Source organism: Siniperca chuatsi, linkage group LG19 (assembly GCF_020085105.1).
Source record: "Siniperca chuatsi isolate FFG_IHB_CAS linkage group LG19, ASM2008510v1, whole genome shotgun sequence".
In the NCBI taxonomy this organism is placed as follows: domain Eukaryota; kingdom Metazoa; phylum Chordata; class Actinopteri; order Centrarchiformes; family Sinipercidae; genus Siniperca; species Siniperca chuatsi.
Window position 1 is genome coordinate 13,691,231 of NC_058060.1, and position 22,963 is coordinate 13,714,193.

The 22,963-nt window shown below is 39.8% G+C and overlaps 1 protein-coding gene across 9 annotated transcripts in view; it reads right to left on the bottom strand.

Moving 5' to 3' along the window:
• Positions 1-22,963, bottom strand: part of neto1l (neuropilin (NRP) and tolloid (TLL)-like 1, like) — a 70,215-nt gene that overhangs the window by 37,720 nt on the left and 9,532 nt on the right. For 2 of the 9 annotated variants that reach the window (XR_006375836.1, XM_044177262.1), the window contains one exon: positions 18-109. The exons of the other annotated variants lie outside the window; for them this stretch is intronic. Coding sequence is in view for 1 of the 2 variants with exons in the window: in XM_044177262.1 (XP_044033197.1) it covers positions 18-69 (52 nt within the window). In the remaining variant the exon portion in view is untranslated. The remainder of the gene's footprint in view (positions 1-17; positions 110-22,963) is intronic. 9 annotated transcript variants of the gene reach the window in all.

Consider the following 22,963-nt stretch of genomic DNA (forward strand, 5'->3'; position numbering starts at 1 on the left):
TCAGTGTGGTGGGCTACCTGTGTTAGGTCTGACTGAGTCTCTCTCCACTGAGCCCAGAGGATAATCCATGCAGGGCTGGTGTCTCTTCAACCAGTATTGGAAACAGCAGCTGTATGGGGACACATTTTTTACCCTCTTGTTAATTCATTCCACATTTGATCAAACTGAACTGGATTAATTTCCTCTTTTACGTACAGTATTTTTACATGATCATTTGTTCATGCCAATAAAAGTAGGTTTGATCAGTTTGAATTGGATTTGTTGGATTAATTTCCCCTCTACAGAATCAAAAGCTCATAATAAAAGTAATATACTGCACTCATTGCTGTAGGACTAAACTATGCACCATTGTTATTATCTATTATCTTATTCCGTCTTGCTCTTACCCTCCCTGACTCTCTCTATGCAGTCTATTTCCAAAACACTTAAGCCCGCTAAATTAAGCCAACCAATCCCGATGTGCATTAAGGCCATAAGAGGCAGAAAATATTTACGCCAGTCAGCAAATTATTCTTGGAGAGACTACTCAACAGAGTGACTGGCAGTGGACTGCCAAAATCTGGCTTCATACCCACTGGAACGCTCATTTCATTGGATGTTATTTGGAGAATAAGAAAATTCACTTTGTGTACATCAAAGATTGTGTCAGTTCTCCCAAAATGTCACATTAAGTATGAAATCGCATGAAATTGCCAGGTAAGTAATCACCCAGAGTGGTTAAACCATAATGATGGCAAATACCCAGGCTGAGTGCTTTCCTTGCAGCATAGCATATTTTCAAGCCATGGCCATTAAATCCAAATAAGTAAATGCAATCAACAGAGAAAGAGAGAGGGAGGGATGCTGTAGGAGCGCAGGGTGGTACTGTAGTGACATACTAATAGAAATTAAATTTCTATCTGCGCATTGAAAACTGCATTTACACTTGCAACCTCAGGTTGTAGTGTTCCAAACAACTCCCAGCAGAGCAGACTAGAAGGTAATGGAGGGTGACTGCAGTGTTGGACTTCATTTCACCAGCAATTTGGGAACAATGAAACAGCGGAAATGCCTGAACACTGAAATTAAATGGGGGTTGCTATAGAAATCCACACCCTTAAGTATTTCAATCATTTGAACCCATCTATTATTTGCATTTTATTCCTTTTAATGGGTACTACTGGTATTGACAGCTTGACAAAAGAATTGGTCATCAAAATTTTTGTGCAAGAAAAGGTAAGGAACCTTTCTTGTTTCACATTGCTTTATGCCCCTGTAGGTAAGTTCAGAGCAGCAGCAAGCACTCAAGCATGCATTCATCATATCATAAATTCACTGTCTGAGATAAATACTGTATGTGCTAAATATACACTGAGAGCCAAGTCACGTACCACAGGAACTATAAAATAAAGAGGTAACTACAGAAGTCCCACATTTTACAGGCTTTCTTAACTGTTGCTTCATCCTAAAGAGGACCTGTTTGGAAAATCCTTCAGGTGTTTCTCAAGGGGAAAAAAATGCAGAGGGAAGTGTCTTCTACAACAGCTACTACTGTGTGTAAAAAGAAAGCTGACTAAAGCATTTCCTACCTGGACTCAGTGAAACAGAGCAGGTCAGAATGTTTGAGTATCTGTCAGTTCCTCTATCATACTGCTCCAGGTCTAAAAGCTCATCACTTCTGTACTTCTACAGTCATGGTCACTCTGCTTTCATCTATCTAGACCGCAATCTCACTTATTGATGGCACTGGGAGCCATTAATCAATAACACAATATCGAGATATCAGCACTTCAAATCCAGTACGTGCACACATGCATTTACACATAATGTGTTATGACAAATACAAATGTCTGGGATTTTAAGTAAGGTGTGAATGTGTATTTTATTTGTTTTATAGGTTTGTAAACTACAGAATGCATAAATGTGAATACATTTTTACTACAAGTTAGAAGGGTAGGTAGCAGATCTAGCTTACATTAAAGGGGCAATATGTAAGAATTGAGGCTACTCTCCACCTGATGAATTCATACTCCAAATAAATAGGGGGCAGCATATCACATCAGGTCACAACTGCTGCTAACTGCTGTTAGCTAGTTAGCTCAGTTAGCCATGCAACTAACTGAGCGGTCCTATTAGCTGACTGAGCACCAGAACCAGAGTTGGGCGAGCGGGCAACGGAACTAGGATCAGCAGCCTCCCAGTGAACACGGCCAGACTGGGACCGAACACAGTCAGTTTGACAACAGGGAATATAGTATGCAGGTGATTTACAGCAGCTCCGACCACAACTCTCCGGAAGAGGAAGACACGGTGCGTTCAGGTGGGGACAGGAAAGTCTCCAAGCGGGAGAGGAGCAAGAGGGAGGTCGGACAGAGAGGCAGTGATAATGTGTAAAGCCAGAATATTGTTCACATCTAATGCGGTGGATTAAGGATTTATTCCGACCAAAGCAGAGTTAGTGATTGTTGAAACAGTGGAAAGACTTAACCAAGATGGTTTTGGTGAGGTATATTTTGTTTCTGTCAAGTTTGAATGAAGTGTGTTTTACAATGAGTTAACAAGGCAATTTAGCTCATAATAGTTTGGTAAAAGAGAGAAACGTGAATTCAGAAGGTGTACAGTTGTATTTTGCTGTTTGATAAGGAAAAGGTATTTATTAAAATTTATTAGACTAAAAATGCTAAGAGAGCTTGTGTAACATAGCGAACTCGCCACTTACACTCATCTCCCAGCTGGAACTACCTGAGCTATACTATCAGACTATCGCCTCTCGAGGCACAAGTGGGTATTACAACACAGGACGGGCCGGGGCTAGCAGATTAGCATGCTAATTTCAGTGTGCCCAGAGGATAATCCATTGGAGTATCCCTTGGTCTTTGTAATTTCAGTAGATATAGCTGCAACACAATACATAGATGTCTTTGACATGATGTCACAACTGTTACTTCTTCACATTCTGTTGACATGGTTAGTTAATTTTTTTGAATGTTTTTAACCGAAAATTCGGGCCAAATTTTATATTGCCCCTTTAACACAAACATTTAGTCTCTAAAAGGAATACTTTGACATTTTGGGAAAAATTCTTTTTAATTATCTTGCCGAGAGTTAGATGAGAAGATTTATACCACACTCGTATATGTATGTTAAATATGAAGTTACAGCCAGCAGCCTGTTAGCTTAGCATAGCATAAAGATAGCATGAAAACAGGGGGAGACAGCTAGCCTGGCTCTGTCCAAAGGTAACAAAATCCACCAATCAGATCCTCCAAAACTCACTTAAGGTTAATGCTTAATTATGCCTTACATCTTGTTTGTTTAATCCATCCAAAACGTGTAAAAACAGCACACTGCAATGTTACAGGGATTTATGAGAGACTATTTCGATTTTACACTTTGGTCTTTGTAAGGATTAAAGATATAATGTGTTATCTAATGAGTTTTAGAGGTGCTGGTTTATTTTTTAACCTTTAGACAGAGCCAGTCTAGCTGTTTTCCTCAGTTTCCAGACTTTATAAAATAACCAGCTGCTGGCTGTAGCTTCATATTTACTGTACAGACAAGAAAGCGAATTAGCGTATTTCCCAAAATGTCAAACTGGTCTTTAAATCAACACCCTAACACACAACAGAAACACACAACAAAACATGCTGTTAAATCCCCTCACTTTCTCACACAGACACAAATAGCTTTGCACACATAAATATACATCCACTCCAGTCCCTATTGGCACAGCAACAAATACCTGCATGCACAATGAGCTACTGAGGAGCTATCAACTGAAATCCACCCGCACTGCTGTGTCCATGTCCTCCAGTCTCACCGTCATTGTGCTGTAAGGGAGAGCTGCTTGAGTGTCACACAATAAATTTCAACACACCCTCATCCCAGCACAGCACTGATCACTGTCAGCACCGACGGATTTCATTGAATGAAGGGTGAGATATGACGTTGTTCTGGTGTTGTGGTCGATCAAACTGTGGCAAGAGCTCCTAGAGGGAGAGTTCATTCAGGACCCTGTATGTATCTGTATGTGCCCATATATGTGCACGTGTGAATGTGATTGATAAAATGATTGTGTGTGCATGCATTAATACCCACATCCAATTATGTGGCTGCACGTGAACGTTTAAGATTTGCATGTATGCTTGGCTTTGAGTGTCCAGATGTTCCATTTTGTCGTACTGCGTGTTGTCATTGCTTTTATGACTGCTCTGACAGGCTCCCATATGGACTCATGTTTGGTGACAGGCTTATCATTTCAGTCAGCCAACTGACCGCTGAAATGCCTTCTAATAAGACTGGACTGCTGTCTGCATCTGCGCTGTAACCACTGATGGACAGTCCTATCCAACTCTGTTCAGTGTCGTCAGTCTGACAATCTGATAAGCTCATACAAAGAAAAAAAACCTTCACTAGATTATGAAACAGTTTCTCCTTTATTTTCTGAAGTAGTTAGCATATTGCTGGTGTTATGCAGAACATTTATACTGTATAATTAATAGGTATTAGCTACAATGCAGGGGTTTAAGGACGTGTGTCTGGAAGAATACTGGTAAAGGCTATGATTCAAGCTTCTTAAGATGCACTGTTCTGTTGCTGACCCTACACTCTGACCTGAAAAAGGAAAAGAACAAAAGAATAAAACCTTATTGGAATAAGTAAGTGAGCAGTACATTTGAATAGATACTACAGTCCTCAATGAAATGCAGAAAAAACTACTTTACCATAAGCCACGGATTTCTCTTGCTACATAATACAGTTTTTTTTAGCCATGCTAGTGCCATAATAATAACTTTTTTGATCCCTTAACATCTAGTGCCATCATCAGGTCAACATTTTAATGTCTCTAATATTTTGGTTTATGAAAAAATACCTGCAAAATGACTTAACCATCAGCCTAAGCTTTTGCTAGCATGCAAATGTTGACATGCTAGACTAAGATGGTGAACATGGTAAACATTATACCTGCTAAACATCAGCATGTTAGCATTGTCACTGTGAGCATGTTAGCATGCTAACATTAGCATTTATTTTAAAGCACCACAATGCCTAAGCACAGCCTCACTGAGCCGCTAGCATGGTTGTAGACTCTTTCCACATGGGAAGCAATGTCAAGACACATAATTAATGCGTTGGTGCACAGGTCCAAAGGTTAGAGAAGCAGGCTTGAGGGCTGCTTGTTCAAATCTAAGAGAAGAAAGTGAATAGCTAACCTCACCACTCCAACTACTTTACACCTAAAGTGGAGCTTCACAGTGCAAACAGAAGACTGCTTGTAGTGAGCATTCTAATGTGGAAAAGTTTATAACTGCATATAAATGTAAAACAGGGTATTACTGAAAGAGAAAAAAACTTGACAAAATGGGTAAATAGTGAATTAAAGTTTCTGTAGGACACCGATGATAGGATTTGATAAAATATTTACTATAGTCTTGATTGTGACTTTAGGAATCCAAGTATCCAGCATTGTCCCTATATACTGATATCCTTAGTCAAAGCAGCAGCAGAACAGTCAAGCTGAATCTATAATTACTCAGTACCAAAGGGCTCAGTGTGAGACTTCCCTTGAAGGCTAATCTTTATGTGTCCTTAGTGCTTAGGATGTCCATAAAATGTAGCGACTCCGAGCACGGACACTCAGAGGACTCAGAGGCTTGAGAGCAAAGGGGAAAGGCCTAATGACTGAATTGTTGCTCTGACTTTTTTGGACCTTATTCATACCCTGCTTCTTTTTTCCATCAACCCCTTCTTCAATATCTGTCTATCTATCTATTTTCAATTATATTGTAAGTCACTGCACTCAACCCCCTGGAACTCCACTGAAATATCTTCTTATTTTATGGATAAAAGGAGAGAAACTGTTACTGTGGCTATCGATACAGTAATCTTTTTGTGCAGATATATTAAGATTGCAGCTTTTTTACTATAGCCTATACCTATACGTTTTATAAGACAAAACCTTATAAAATGGATGAAAATAAATTCCTGACCTTAAACTGTATTTTTTTATTTTTTTATTTTTTATTTTACACGTTTTGGATTTCTTTTAAACCACTATCAGCCACAAATAACACAAACTACTTATTTATCATCCATACTTTGCAGTAAAGGATTGATTTTAATCTGGAAAACAATGGGAAAAAAAGATAATAATCCTTGCCAGATCCTCTCTATGGGCTCTGCGTACTTTTAGTTTTGATGGCTTCGCCCTCTATCAGCTCCTGCAGTACACTTTTGTTATTATCCTGCTAAAATATTTTAACAGTGCTCTACAGGGAGATCCTGGCACACTTTGCATTTTAAACCTAACTTTAATGTTCACTTGTCAAGGTGATAGTGTTGACAGGGCACCTATTTTTTTTTTTAACAAAGTATGATGAAAAGAGCCGTACGACTGACCTCTGACAGGAGTTAAACAGTGCAGATTTTTGTATTAATATCTGCCATTCTTCTGTTTATGTGTACATATGCATGCTTGTGTGAGGAAGAGAGAGAGAGAAAGAGGGAGAGAGAGAGACAGAGAGAGAGACAGAGAGAGAGAGAGATTGCAGCTGTCAACATGCCAACCTTTCTCTCTCCTGTCCTGTCAACCTCCCCGCTTGTGCTCTCTATCCCATGGTGCAGAACAGAGAGGGGCTAGGAAAGCCTCTCTTTCCCGCCCTCTCCTCCTTCATCTTCCAGCCTTTGCCCATCATTCTTGAGTTGGAAATGTCACACAGGCCATCATTGAGCCATTGTATGACATACTGTCAACAGTTTCACCCATCAAATCGCGTGTTCAACGCGAGCATTGGTTACTGTTTAACATCCAAGCTCCATATTCTGGAGTTTATGTGTTTGACATAAACAGTTTCAACATTGGTTTCTGGATCTGTGGTATCAATGCGCTGCTGTCATTTTGAGGTTCTAAGATCACTAGCCTTGGACTCATGAGAGCGATGACAGCCCAGAAACAAGACACCAGACTCAGACCCTGAGGTCTGCATCATTTTGACATGTCACACATGTCACTAGCATCACTTTGCATCAGGGATGTTGAGTGCTGCCTTGTTAGTAATGACATCTGTGTCAAGACACCAATGTCAGTGTGATACACAAGGTTTTTTAGTTTAGTTCTCATCATCATTCATACATTCACACTTTCACTCATACATCAGATGTTCTATGCACTTGAGCCTATGTACATACTGTACATACATACACAAAATTTGGTCCATAGAAAACATATGATGTAAGTGTTTTAAAAGGTATTATTCTCTTTTTTAATTGTAGTATTTATGTAGTATTTATTGTCATTATCTCGGTAGCTTGTTCCCAAACTGAAACTACAGTACTTCTCTTAGAGGGATGGTTTTCTATCACTACACCACACCAAAAGTATGGAATTGTAGTAGTATTAAATGTGCCCTGTAGCGCTTTCTTGTTAACAAACAAAAGTTATGTTTACGTTCAGTGTTACTCACCAAGTAAGGTGAGGTCTAACAAATGTGTTGAATGCATTTCCTTCCACATAAAACATTTGCAAAGCTGAATTTGTTTTGTGCATTGTTTATAATCATGTTTGCTTACTAGCACTCTTCTTGTTTATTACCTTCGTTGGCGCATTGCCTTGTTTGTTGACACGTTACCACCACCAACTGTCGGTCAGCGAAACAGTGTGAAAACAATGGGATGATGTGAATCCCCCGCCTGCGCACACGTGCGTCCTCGTGTGTGTGCATGATACAAACAAAGCAGGGACCCACTTATAAAAACATTGCTCCACAGTGCTGCTAGTGGTCAAAAACTCCACAGTGTACCTTTAATTTAATATTGGCAACCAGCTAAAATAATTAAATATGAACTGATATTACCGTTAGAACTGTTAACGGCTTGATCTAAAAGATGAGCAGAGTTTATCATAGCAGGAAACTTGAGGCACTTCAGGCAAGTGAGCACACACTGTTTTTATATTTCACTTTTAGAAGTTAGCTTCTATTCTCTTTGAAACCTTCTACAAAACAAGCAGATGTTAGGCATCATAATGTAGTATTTGCAGATAATATTAATCTACCGGTCTGGTTTTGACAAGAGCGTGTGATAGTGCTACACTGTAGTTTGCAATAAAAAAACGTGATGTGATAAAGATCATGCACTCTCACCGTGATATGAGGATGTATAGACCTGAAGGCAGTGTAGAAGAGTCTAAGTGGTTTTAATGGTCATTTGAAAACCTTGTTGTTGACGTCATCTACTCACCAGCTTTGATTCAGCTTTACTGATCATCATCTTAATCATACTTCAGACAGCGTGAAGTATGCGACTTAAATAAAAAGACTTAAATCATTGCCAATATTTCAAAAATGAAACTGACTTTCTATCTGTTAGGCACTGGATGAGAATTACAGACTAAAAGATGTAAGATATTTGAGCTGTGAGATATTCTTGAACAATGTGAGGAGCACATTTACTATGTCATGCCAAATGTGAACAAGATAAACCACATGTCTTAGTGTAAACAACTTAATTATCGTGGCCTGCAATTCAGCCATTTACCGGTAGATTAATATTATCTGCAAATACTACATTATGATGCCTAACATCTGCTTGTTTTGTAGAAGGTTTCAAAGAGAATAGAAGCTAACTTCTAAAAGTGAAATATAAAAACAGTGTGTGCTCACTTGCCTTAAGTGCCTCAAGTTTCCTGCTATGATAAACTCTGCCCATCTTTTAGATCAAGCCATTAACAGTTCTAAGATGCACATTATTGTTCCACATGTGTCTCACAGACCAACAAAGTCCACCAAGACATAAAGATATGACAAAGATATGAGTACTCTTTGACTTCATAAAATTGTCATCACAGAGTATGGTGCAGAGTGTAAATGAACAACTTTATATTAGTGTTTGTTTATGAGTTTGCATCATGAGCTTTATGAAGGCGCATTTGAAAGCTCTGTCGCATGACATTAGTGTGAGAGTAACTGTGTGTATTTTACAGTACATATGGTATGCATACACACTGTGGCTATATAGATAAAGATGTTTAGTTTAGTACATAAATTTGCCATACTAGTATTAGCGTATGTGTGTGAGTGTCCATTAACCCCAGCAGTAGGCGATTTGAGGGGGGATAAGGGGGGTTGCCATCCCCGTTGTTAGCAAAATGACCAAAATGCATCCCCCTTCTTAACCTGCCATCCCCCCTCTCCATCCCGTAGTAGCAGAGAAAGTTGGGTTGTTTAGTTGAATATGTTAGTCAAGACTACTTGACTCATTGATCTTTTATCTGTGCAAGTTAGAATCTATGCCCCGACCATGGCTCTGAAATATCAGTAACCTAACTGGGGCTGGGGTGGGTGGGTCACGAGTCGGTTCGCTAGTTGCGGAGGAACGAAATGAACCAGGAAACCCTCCGCCCCCCCTGTTAAAAATATTAACAAATCGCCTGCCAGTTCCCACTGCCTCCAGAGGGGAGATCAACAGTAGCTTGAAGTTTAAGGTTTCCTCTCTGAGCTTGCTAAAAAACACACAGGAACACCTTCAGCACAACACTGGACCTCCACTGGAGAGACCCCGGGGAGAAACTATTTGAAGTTAAAAACATTTATAACCTCCTCCACTGAGAGAAACACACATTTCATCCTCACTAACACACTCTGCAAATATCTGCCCTGTCAGTGCAGATATTCTGATGCAGTTTCTGTGACAGGCTCTCCTCCCTGTGCGTGTTTTACTGCAGGTGTGTGTGTGCATTAGTGCATGCTTGTTTATGAGGCAAGTAGTAGGATGTACAACAGAAAAACGAGCAGCTATTTGTCAGTTGAGAAAAGCTAATAATTTAGGCTTTCATGAACAAGATTCATAAATTCAAATTAGGCTTATTTTCCTCTTACTGTCATTGGAAATTCAGATTTGTTAGCAGTCACTATTTGAAGTGTGAGGTGTTGATTTCTTGGATGGCACCTTTTTTTAATCAGAGTTCATCAGACCTTGGAGTAAAATTTTACTTGTGGTCTTAACAAGCCTACAATTTGTAAAGAAGATTTGATTTTATACATTTTAAAGAAGGAAGTCTGACTTTTCAAATGTTACAGTTTAGCTACAATTTGAGTTTGAAGGAGTTAAAATTTTATCCAACCTCATTTATCAGCAGTGATGGTGCTCCCCCCCCAATAATACTTGCAGCTTTAAGGAAGGATAAGGCCTACTTGGCAGTGGGACTCTCGGCTGCCACCAGCACAATAAGAAGGCAACAGGAAGCTAGCCAAGCACTAGCTCTCAGCACTAGCTGTAGGGGTCTAAGCAGCAGGGAAGCTGTACTGCAACATAGCTTTTGCTACATGTCTGCCAGATTCGAGCATGAATAAATAAACACAGCAAGATCTGTCCAATTTTCCCTCAGCCCCTAGGCTTTAAACCAGAATACTTCTGACACCTGCTATGATCATTCATTATCCTTTCCTCACATGCATTATTTCACAGGTGCCAAGTTAAAAATAGTTCTATCTATTTTTGATGGGTGCCAACGAATAAGTGAAATAAAGCCCACTTGAGCTTGACACAGCAGATAGTGCCAGATGAGGAGATTACTGCTGGTTAAGCTGCTCCAATTGTGGGTCCCACAACCAAATTACTCAACAGGTCACAGTTCACTTGTTAGAAAACAAGGGAGCCTTCTGGGGACAACATGCCTAAAACATCATTTACTGCTCCATCAATGGTTAAGTTTAACAGAGAGTTGCAAAATGGTTCAGGAGTAACATAATTTTGCCATGTGCATTGTGTTTGACTTAATTAAAATCTCCTCAACACTTCCCCTGCATGAGGGTTTTCTGTGACAACGACAGTGTTCAATATTCATTTGAATTCATCACAAAGCTCCATTTCCTCCACTGCTTATTTCTCCAACAACAGTCTAATGTAAAAAACAAACAAACCTGGTGGTGTTTTCACTCAACTAGTCGTGCAGCCCAACCAGCTCTTGAGCTAGAAACATGCCTGTGTGCTGCCTGTTTAATAACCCAACAACAATATACACATTCTGTATATTTGTCATAAATCATGGTGCTGCTTTAGTTGAACGTAACACGAAAATGTCAAAAACACAGTAGTGCTCAGTAACACCTTGCATCTGTATGTGCTTGTCAAAAGCATGGCAAGCAATCAGCGATTCACATCCTGGTGGGATATCTTTCAGCTACTGAGACATGTGTAGGACTACTCAGTACAACTTTGGATTTAAAGATGTTTTTCCATGAACTCTACAATATGTACAAACTATTTACAGTCACACTAAATGTACAAATGAAATAAGAGCTTGAGATTTAAAATAATGTGAGGAGATGCCATTAACATTGATATTAAAATTCTTCCTTCCTGAAGAATTATAAATGAATGTGTTCTGGCCAACAAAAGAAAAGAAAATTCAGAAACTATGGTGGCCGTACTTAGTTATCAGTTTGCTCTCAATTTAAATTGTTCATAGTGAGGTCTTTGTTATTCTAGAAAATCACTTTTTCCACTTTCTTCCTTCCACCATGGAACATCCCTATGTTTCTGTCTATTAATCATATTAATATGTTGTATTTTCCTAAATATAAAAAGGAGGATATGGTATGACTATTTGCAAATGTGTAAAATGTTTTCACATCTTCATTTAGATACTGTTTTCAGATTAGAGTTGAAACGATTACGCGATTAATCAATTAGTCAATCACTAGAACATGAAACGGCAACAATTTTGATAATCGATTTATCGTTTAAGTCATTTATTAAGGAAAAATGCCAAACATTCTCTAGTTCAGATCTCAAAAGTGAAGATTTGCTACTTGTCTTTTGTTTTATATCATTGTAAACTGAATATCTTGTATTTTACCTGTATTTTAGACTGTTGGGTGGACAAAACACGTTCATTAAAAACGTCGCTTTTCGGGCATTTTTCAACATTGTCTGCCATTTATTAGACTAAACAATTAATTGCTTTGTCAAAAAAATAATCAACAGATTAATCAATGATGAAAATAATCATTAGTTGCGGCCCTAATTTAGGAAATAATCAGCATAGAACAAAGTGATCTAAACTATAATGAAGTTTGGCAATGAAGCAGCAAAAAGGAAGACAAAGTGCAACAGCTTTGTAAATCATCTAGTATGACACAGACAGTATCAACCAAGGGTGAGTGGTAAGTCAGCGAGATGCCCAGCGTGGTGTAAAGAGATGGAGGCAGGGTACAACCTGTCCACTGCAAAATGGCAGGAATAACAAGCTGACACACAAAGACTGACACAGAAAAATTGGCTGGCAGTAAAGTGAGAGAAGGAAAGAGACAGAGACACAGAGGGGTTTTGGAGTAAAAAGAGAATAAGGAAACAGCAGATGGTGGGGAAATAGAAGGAGCTGGAGAGAAGGAAGGAAGTGAAAGAATACATGCTATTAAACAGTATCAGGAAATGGAAAAAGCAAGTGATGGGGAATGGGAAAAACAGAGCCTGACAGAAGCAGAGAGAAATAGGAAAATAGACAAATGTGAAAGACTGCAAGCTGTCTAAATTCAAGAGAGAAGCAGGTGATTAGTAGTGATGTGATGACTTGAGGTGAGCGCCTGTGTGTGTGTGTGTGTGCGTGTGTGTGTGTGTGTGTGTGTGTGTGCATGTGGCTGCTGATGAAAGGTAGCTATCTAGCAAGAAAGGGAGAGAGGCAAAAGGGAGAGAGAAAGGCCACCAGCCAAGTGGTCTAGTACCATCCAGGGAGAAACAGCATCTGTCTCAGCAAAACAGAGAGGAGCAATCAATAACTATACAGTTAAGGTGTGTGCGCATGCTTGTGTGCATGTGTATGTGTGTTCTGGGTGCATTGGTCTTTGCAGTTTGCTTACACTGCATCTATATTTCTGCGTTTTGATAGAAATATATGGTATGCGAATGATATGTGAATGCGTGCATGAGCATGTTTGTCTGGTGGACAAACTATGGTGACTAAATGACATTTCTGTACTGCAATTTCTTGTTATTTATCGGTTATCAGCCAAGCTCTAGACTGAAATATATCAACAACTACTGGATGAATTGCCATGTGATTTTGTACAGACATTCGTGGTTCCCAGCAGATGAATCCTATTGATTTTGGTGATCCTCTGACATTTCATCTAGGGCCACCAGCAAGTCAAGGTTTTCACTTATCCTGTGAAATATCTCAACACCTGCCAGATGGATTGGCACAAAATTTTGCACAGATTATTCATGATTCCCAAGAGATGTATCCTAATGACTTTGGTGATTCCCTGTGGTTGACGTTTGTGGTTTTGAGTGTAATGTCTCATGAACTAGTGGATTTATTGTCATGAAATTTCGCACATCGTACATTCATGTTCCCTTCAGGAGAAATTGTAACTTTGTTGATCCCTCAACTTTTCATTTAGCCTCACCATCAGGTCAGAATTTTTATATGTCCAAGTCCTTTTGTTTATGACCAAATAGCTGCAAAACTAATTACATTCCCATCATCCTCAGTGTTTAGGGCTAATTAGCAAATGTTAGCATGTTAACATGCGAAACTAAGATGGTGAAAATGGTAAACATTATACTTTCTTAACATAAGCATATAAGCATTGTCATTGTGAGCATATTAGCAACTAGAAAGCTCCCTTTAAGAGTGGCAAAATATGGCTGCTAAGAAGATGTCACTATATAATTCAAAGTGAAGCATGATCAGCTTTATGCAAATATCTGTTTCTGGAGAATGCAAAGTGCAATTCACATAATGGATTTGCATCCCTTACATGGGTTTACTGTGCAGTGTCAATGTTTTTTTAAATTATAAAAATAGAGTTTTATTTATCACTGCCAGGAAAGTGTGCAAACATCACTCTACATCCAAATGGACACAGTCGCACACACACAGATTCATGATGGATTAAAGTCTGTCAACAGCTATCTATATATATATATATAAGTGTAGTGTATATAGACTGCATTTCTTTCTGTATGCAACCTTTGAAGTCTAATAAAAATGTGGAGAAACGCTCTGATCTCCCAGAGAGAATAACCCTGTTGGTCAGATTTGCTGCAATCAAAAGGACCGTCTGTTTTTCAATGCATGTCTGGGGGAATTAAGACCCCGAATGAGAAATCAAATCACACAGCATTTCCTTTCATCTTCTCTTGAATCGATAGCATGTCATGAAGTATGTTGGAACAGACCTTGCAGGATTCTGGCATAATCAATGAGGATGACTGCTCCTTCGTTCTTTCACATAGTTTCAAATAGAAAGGAGCTTCTTGCGACACCTTTGAGTTAACTCCCCAAAATGTCAGGTTTTATCGCAGTCACAGTGACATGCTACGATTAGCCCTTCATCACAGCATTTGTCCTAACAATACAAACATTTCCGTCATCCAATTTAGTCAATTTAGGCTTTCCCCTGCCTGGGTGTTTGATGGATGTCCAGAATATTTGGCAGTGGAGTGGAGACTAGGCTTTGATGCTCAGGCCCAGACTGTTAGAGTATTCAGGTTGACTTTGATAAACCCCATTAGAGTGTCACTATCTCTCCCTCTCTCACCCTCACTCTCTCACACACACTTACAGGCTATGAGCCTCAGAGGAATGGGTGTGAGGGCAAAAATACAAGGTTACTCCGACACTGCATAAATTCTGAGTGAGTGAGTGAGTGAAGAAGTGGATGACGGAGAAGATAAATAGCTGGCCTCCGCTTACAGAAAGGGAAGGCAAATTGATTGAGATGACGGAGAATGAGTGAGAAAAAATCAGATAGTGGCACAGGGTTGCGTTACAAAAGATTTACATATACAATTTCAGGCTTTAGTCACCATAAAAGACTGAGAGCTGTATATCTTCACGTCACTGGAGACAGCTGGTTCTTTGAATGTGCAGACAGAGCTGCAGTAAGTGAACATGAGCTTAATCATAAAAGAATGAATGATTCGTCAGGAAGTCTGCTGGAGGTCGGTACTCTACATGCACGCCAACGCAACGCCCCATTCACCACTCGCCACTATCTAAATTGAAAAGAGTATTTATACCAACTTAAGGATCAGAAGTTAATGGAAACAGTCATGCATCAATTGAGTTACATAAAAATGTTGCTGGAAAAAGGGTGAGATAACTACATCCTTTTAAAAGATTTTTAATTTTCTCAAATTGGCTTTTTGTGTCTGATAGAGGGTGTGTGTGTGATTGTGTGTGTGTGTGTGTGGGCGGGGGTTGTAGGCACATTACTGTGAGAGTTTTAATCAGACATCAGAAGGGGTATTAACGGGGAAATGTGCTAAAAGAGTAGGATCGAATGAAGATCTCACTCCGATGTAATGAAATGCTGGTCTTTGGTGCACTGGCTAATCATGCTGGCCAAGTTGCAGCACAGATTGCTCGAAGCAACAAAAAAAAAGGTGGGAAAGTGATTAAGATGCAATGGTAACTCACTGTTCCTGTTATAAAACATGTAAAAAACCTTTGACACAAAAGAAGGACTCCTGCCCTGCCCTCATGTAAACTCTTTTGTCTCTCTGAGTCTTATGCCGCTCATATAATTCCATCTGTTAGTTTATAGGAGAAAAATACTATAATTTCTGTTGCTTCATACATCTGAACCCCAGGCAAACCGTTGCCTCTAGCTGATGAAATCCCCTTCACATTTAATGAAATGAAAAACCCAATCCCAATCAGGATTGCACTGAGAACACCCAAAAGAGATATTGAGTCGTGTTGACAAAACACAAGCTGTGCCAAACACATTAACACTACACTCACTGATAAAACTTTTATTTAATTTTATCACAGTTTTGCATAGTTGTGACATGTTGAACAACAATACCTTTAAGGCTGGTATCTCAAATGTTCATTAATATATCCCTCTGTATGGTGAAGAAGCAAAACACAAACAGTGGGGCCACAAATTCAATACTCATAAGAAATGCTGAAGTATGTTCATAACTGACCCTGCACACTGACAGCAATGTCTTTCACAACATGTTTAATGTGTCATTTTTAGCAGCCAACTCAACAACTGCCATCCATGCTGTAGATTATATCATAACAACATTATTGTGACTGCTGAAGAGGGCGACAATATGTGGAAAGTTATGGATTTAACCTTCAAATAAAGCTTTATAAGGGGCGCATGGAAGGCACAGGGGACGATTCTAGCCATCACCACAGAGAAAGCAGTTCCTGGCAGCGGTATCTCAGGCTTGGCTGTGCATTTAAACAAACACAGCTGATTGTGTTCACATGTTGGGAAGCCAGTGAGGGATCATGTACTTGGCACTGCACTAGCGACTCCTACTGGTTAGTGTAGGTGGCAAGACAGGCTGTCATTCATTGTGAATGGAACCTCGAAATAACATCCTAGGCTCAAAAGTCGCCCACCGCAACGTGGAGAGGTTGAGAAAGGTTAAAATTTCCTCTGGGAGTCGCAACCAATCGCGCTTGTTTTGATATTCTCGGGAGACAGAAGCACAGCTGTTTTTTTACTCCAACTCAACTCTGTAAAAGCACAAAAGTGGAAAAAGACTGTTGTTGTGGTTAGCAGCTTTCCCATTCAATATGATAGAACTTTACCAAGCTACAATGCCTGGAAAACATAGTTTGGGAAATTAATATAACTGTATATAACTAGAATAGAACTGTCCAATCAGAAATGAGTATAACATCATGCTCAACTACGCCCACAAGCTTCAGGCTCGTGAGAGGCAAGAGGGAGCCTGCTACTCTGAGTCTGTATGTGTGAACAGGTGAAAGAAAGTGGCTTGCAATGCGCGTCACACGTGTAGCACATGTCTGGTTACTCCTTTACCAGATAAACAGTGGAGGCAATATTTGACTGTTCATTACCACGTAGCAGCAAGGCTGTAATTCAAACATTTGAAACTATTCTTGATGGCTACTACACTGGCTCGATGCAAGCATCTTTATTAACAAGGCAAGGTTTAAGTCAAAAAGGCCTTCCTCATTCTTAACAGGAAAACAAGAAATGCTTTGCAACTCAGCACTAAAATGTCAGATTTTTGGAAGTTAACCTTTGTTTCAGCCAGAAGGGTGAAACCACATATGTTTGACAAGTAGTGTGTCAAGAGATCCACCGCTAGGAGCTAAAACCTCACTCCAGAGCTAGTGCCACCAGCAAATGAATATTTAAGCCACACCAAAGCCCTCCTCTCCACACACTCAATTTAAGCATTTTCACTGAGCTTTTTCTACCACAATCTAAGTTTCCACAAAGCCTCGTCTCTTCAGAGGCAGAGCACGATAAAATCAATGACTCAGACTTCCCTCCTGATCACAGTCAATCTCTCCTATAAACTACAAACACACAATTTTTTTAGGGGGGTTTAAACCTAATCCAACCACCATCTCCTACTTTTCTTTATTTCTCTGTCTGATGTATGACCCTGTGATTCTGTTTCAGGCCCTCTTGCTTTGTGCTGTGGTGGCAGTGGAGATTAGTTCACGGATGTGTGATTACAAACACAATAGATTATGCTCCGTGTGTGCGGTGGAAATGGCCTTTTGCATGTGTTTTTTTTTGGTGGTATTAATAGTACAGTATTTCGGTCTGTCAAACATCAGAGCCGAGCAAGTCAAAGGTCTTTGAAATTATAAGTGAAGTTAATTTCGCACAAAGACAAATTATTTTCCTCTGTTATGAGACACCAGTACAGCCAGCACCCCACACACATTATTTCCCCCTCCTATAACAAAGAGACAGAGTGTTAGAGAGAGACTGTGAAATATCAACTAAATCAGAAGGCAAAGTTGGCAGACTTTTGAAATACAAGGAAATAAAGTGTTGCCCAGAGGGCAACAAAATTCTCAGCCGAGCCTCACAGATTCAACCTAATCTTTTCTAATTTAAGAAAAAGAAAATGATGTCCTTGTGGCACACGGCTATCTAGGGAAGGGATGGTGATTTCAATCTCACTTGAATTCTACATCTTACCAGAAGAGCCCAGAAAGGATTATGCCTGAATATTTAAGATTGCTGTACACGGTGAGGGTGGTTATGAATAAGTATTTTGAGGGAAAAGGACAAAATGTGTGCAATACTGTACTGCATGTATATTCCACATGAAGATAAACCTCACTTTATTCTACTCTTCACTATTCTCTCTTGCTTACAAACATGCCCGTTTTTACAACCAGCATACAAACCAAGAACCAACGTCACCTCTACAAAATGAAAAGGATTTTTTGATCTGATGGTTCAGATGTAGCTGCTCAGTGGAGGTCTAGTGTGTATGTCTGTGTTTGTGCGCAGGGATTAGGAGTAGCATACAGATTTGAGTAGTTTCCCCCAGCTAAAATCCATCTAGGTTCAAGCCTTGGATGAGAAATGTCCTCTCCGCACATAAGGACACAAAAATCAGAGCAACCTTGTATTTTTGCACGTGCATGCGAAATGTGCACAGTGAGCGTGTATCAAAAAACTACTTTTTCCACCAATTAGCTCAACTGTTAGTTCTCTCGTTTACACAGACAGACTCAGCATGTGTGATCATTGCAGGACGTTGTATCTGCAGTGTGCTGATTTTACAGAAAACAGATTCAGGCTCAGTATTGTCAGCAAAGAATGCTTCTGTCCTGTGTAATATTACAATATATAAAAGTTGCTTTACTTTGAAGCTCACTATCCAGGGTCATAACTGAATAAAAATTATATAAATGTGCTGAATCGATGAATAATCTACTTTTTTGTACAAACTGAAGGATTTCCCAAAACAATTGTATCCCCCTGCAGCAGGTCAGATATTTCATTATACAGAATGAATAAACAATCATAGAGCATGCATGAAAGAAGATAAAGTCAGCAAGTCTCAATTTCAATCCTGGAGTTATAAAGCCAAACAACTGTCACAGAAAAACTGTTATCTAGTAATGCGTTTTTCACGCACAGCAATTTAAACATAACAGGGAGCAAACTGTTTATGCTGTTTCAAGGCTGTTTATGAGAAAGTGCAGAAATCACTATGTGTTGTTTGTATGCATGTTAGGCACAGAGGCTTATTAGAGACCACAAGGTAAAAGCCAATTGGCATCCTTTTATAGACGGTGGCGAGAAAAGCCGGTGTCAGCTCAATGAATATTTAGATAGAAGCAGAGCCTTGAGGGGACATGGAGCAGCCCCAGTCTTTTATCAGTCTTCCTCACAGCGTGGCCATAACCTATTAACAGCAATCCAAATCTTTCTCTGTATCACCAAATTCTTCTTTCCTTTCTTCTTTCTTTGCATCGCTCATACATACATTATATGCAGAAATACAGCTATGGCTTTGTTCTTCTCTGCCTCAGTTTCCTCTAGCTGTACATTTTCCTGCGTAGGGGAATAATGAGAGCCAGCAGCGGTGGGTGGCCACGTGCATCGCATTGTATAGGAGTGCTGTGATTAATCGAGCTTTCCAAATGGAAAATGAAATGCCAGCAAGGCCATGCTGTTCAGCAGGCTGTTAGTGTGTGTTTGAGAGAGAAGCAGAGATGAACACACATGATCGACTTCCTGACTTTTCCAGGTCCTTGCTCTCAGCAATCTGCCAGAAAGACTTCAGTCATCCAATGGAAGAAGATGGTCTGAATTGACTTGCTGGACTCCATTGCTGTACAGTCAGTGGTTTGAGGAGGAAATAAAAATGTTCTTTTGCAACCCCTTGCACCTCAATAATCATAGATGGATGAGCTTTGACAAGGATGAAAGAAGACGAAATGTGTGAGAAAAGCTGATGGAAACCAACACCTCGCTAAGAACGTGTTTATGTTTGTTAAGCTGTCATCCTGACAGTTCTTTCAGCTTTTGTGACTCAAGGTTTCAGAGCCAAGCAAATGCTGGACACCCTCAGCAAAATGGCTGAAAGTGAAATGAAACAACCGCATAGAACTGTTACATGCCTCCGGGAAACCAAATGTCACACGCACTTTTAGGACGTCAAACGGCAAACATTCAAATTTAACCTGGTCGTTCCTGTAGGAACTGTTTAGCAGCTCACAAGCTCACATAATGGATCCTCTGGGTGCAATAGCAATCCTTCACACAGACAGGAGTAACAGGGGAAGCAGGAGAACCAAGCAGGTCTTTTTGTGGAAAATCTAGCCTTAACCTGCCTGGAAATGCTGCCATTATGGTTATGAATGAGCTGCAAAATCTTCAAATCACTTCAACCACCTCTTCAAACCCAGCATAGATACAGAGCGATATAGACTATACTGTTCTGTTTTGTATACAAAATGTTGTTCCATTATTATTACATTGCATATTTCTTCCTTGGTTGAACCCAGGGAACCCTAAAATAAATAAATCTTGATGGAGTGAGAGGAGCACGAGAATTACAGTCAGTTGTAAACCATAAACCACTTGTCATGACTTTTCTATAAGCCTGTCAAATGGTAATGATATGCATTAACCCTCCAACACAGTCCCAACAGTATATAGAGCAGGACAGCCAATATGACCCAAGCTGCACTTTCATTTCATGAAATGTACCATCAACTCATTTTATTGTAATTTCCCATCAGGGAGTATTATATATTGTTGTGAGCGTCCGCTTGAATCCACAACTGTTTTATCATTCTGAAATGTTGTGAGGATTACTCAAATTCCACATTTTATAAACCCATCATGGTCTTGCCCTCCTTCATTGTTGACATCATTCTCCCAGTAGCAAAACAAAAGCTTGCCATTACCTATTAGATTACCCTGATGCCAAATGTGATTTAGGTTCCTTTGGAATCAGACATTTGCTCTCAGATGATAAGCAGGGAATGCAGAGTCCAATACACTGCCAAAAAAGGATGTAAGAAAATGGGGTGCAACGTGTAGATAATGAAAACAGAACACTCACCATTCATACTCATTTTGAGGCAGTTATTAGGCTTTTATCCTGTATGTTAATACAGGAACTCCCTAAGGAAGTATCCCACTGATGAGAGGATGAAAACAAAAGCAAAAATTGTCAAGCATGGAAAGCAATCTGCTCTGTGATGTCCTTCAAAACTTAGAGGTACAAATCAGAAGCGATGAGCAAACAAAACTCATTCACCTTCCAAAAATGAAAAGACCTTTTCAATCAAAAAAATGTTTTTCTTCTTGTTCCTACAGTTGGATGTTTGAGCTTCACGGTGAAGACTGATGTATTTGCAGAGTTTTCACATTCATCTGCACAAAGTGGAAAGTTTCTCTGTGCTCATTGAAAATCTGATTTTAATGGCTGGGCCTACGAGCATGATTTGTGACATCACAAATGGTTTAGAAGCCGATCCTGGTCCAATTTGCAACTTATATAAGTGTGATGTAGAAACTTGAAGCCACCAGTGCACATACACTGAGAATGGACTATACAGTGAAGTAGGAGACAGCTTGTGTCCAGCAGGAAAACTTTAGAAATAAACTAAATCTGCATATTCATGGATTCTATGAATTTTTAATGAGCTAGAAGGAGTAGATGCCTTTTTAAGGATTTTGATATGGAAATTTTACTTTTTTTGTTAACATATCAGACACACATTATTGTTCCAAGCAGACTATTTGTTTTATTCAATTGGGCTTTATTGGCAGTGGAAACAGATAACATTGCCAAAGCATGTGTGAAATAAAAACATACAGAAAAAATGTGCTATTAGACTATATACAGATAAGTAAATAATACTATATAGATAATATATATACTATATAGATAATATATCTATACATGTCTGGAGGGGATCTTTCAGAGAATAATTCTCCAAGATGTTTTCAATGGGTTGAGGCTTTAATGCGTGCAGAGATAAAACACACAGCTCAATCTCATTTCTGCCTAATACAGCATAATGGAGACAGTCAGGCTCTCAGCATGACAGCCAAGGATCCACCACCGTGATAGGCTAATGAAACAAAGAGCCCTAGGCGAGCTGTTATACCCACAGAGGAAGGGAGCAGAGAAAAAAAAACACATTTACGACAACCCAGCTAATTTCCAATGCAGTTCTGGGAGCAAAGACCATATGCATATGCATCATGTGTACAATGTAGCAAACACGGCGTGAATACACAATAGGCCGCTCTATTGTGGATGTAGCACAGGAAGGACACAGGGGTTTGAATAGGAAAGCAGCCAAGATTCTGTTACAGACTGGAAAGATGCAAACACAAATATACATGTTCCAGCATACTGTATGAACACATGGGTATTGATACATATGGTGTGTGTGTATACAGTAGATACACACAACCCCTTTTCCAAACCAGACCACAAATAAACCCCCACACCCAGCATGGTTTACATTACTGCAGACTTCCAGCTACAACAGAGCGGTGCCCTGACCCCCACAGCATCTGTAGCTGAACAGCAGGCCTGGCTAACAAACTGCCACAGAGGATGGAAGCAGGAGGCAGGCTGAGCCACTGATTGATCTGCAGGGTAATTGGCTGGGAGCAGCTGAAACAGCCAAAGGACGTAAATATCAGCCATCCTGTTGAATAGTGAGTTAAGTTCCACAGGGCGATAAACTCTGACTGGTTGTCCCCTGAGTGAAGGTTCGTTGTCTGATAAGCTGGTGAACATTTTGTGCCGGGACTTCTCTGCTGTGCAGGAAGGAGCACGGTGTGATGTCTGAGGAGGGACAGGAGAGGAATCCAGTGGAGTAGAAGTGGAGCAGGAAGAGTAAGAGAATAAAGACGCAGACACACCAGAAAGTGTCACAGCGAAATTCATCCACACATCTTCGCGAAGTGTAAACCACTGTAAACCACTGTAGCTGGCTAGCTAATTGCTAACATGCTAGCCAGCTGGGAACATGCTAGTGCTAGTCAGTCACAATAGCTCTCTGAGCTAGCTAGCTTGTTAAGTTATGTCGTCAGTTGTTACACTAAGTTGTCAGTTAGCAATCTAGTTATCTCGTCGCTAAATACATTGATAGTTTCAATAGATGTAGCTTATTTGTACCACTGTCTCCTGCACACTTATTAAAAGTTATTAAAAGTGGATGATGCAACATATACGCTATGACAGCTTCCTCAAG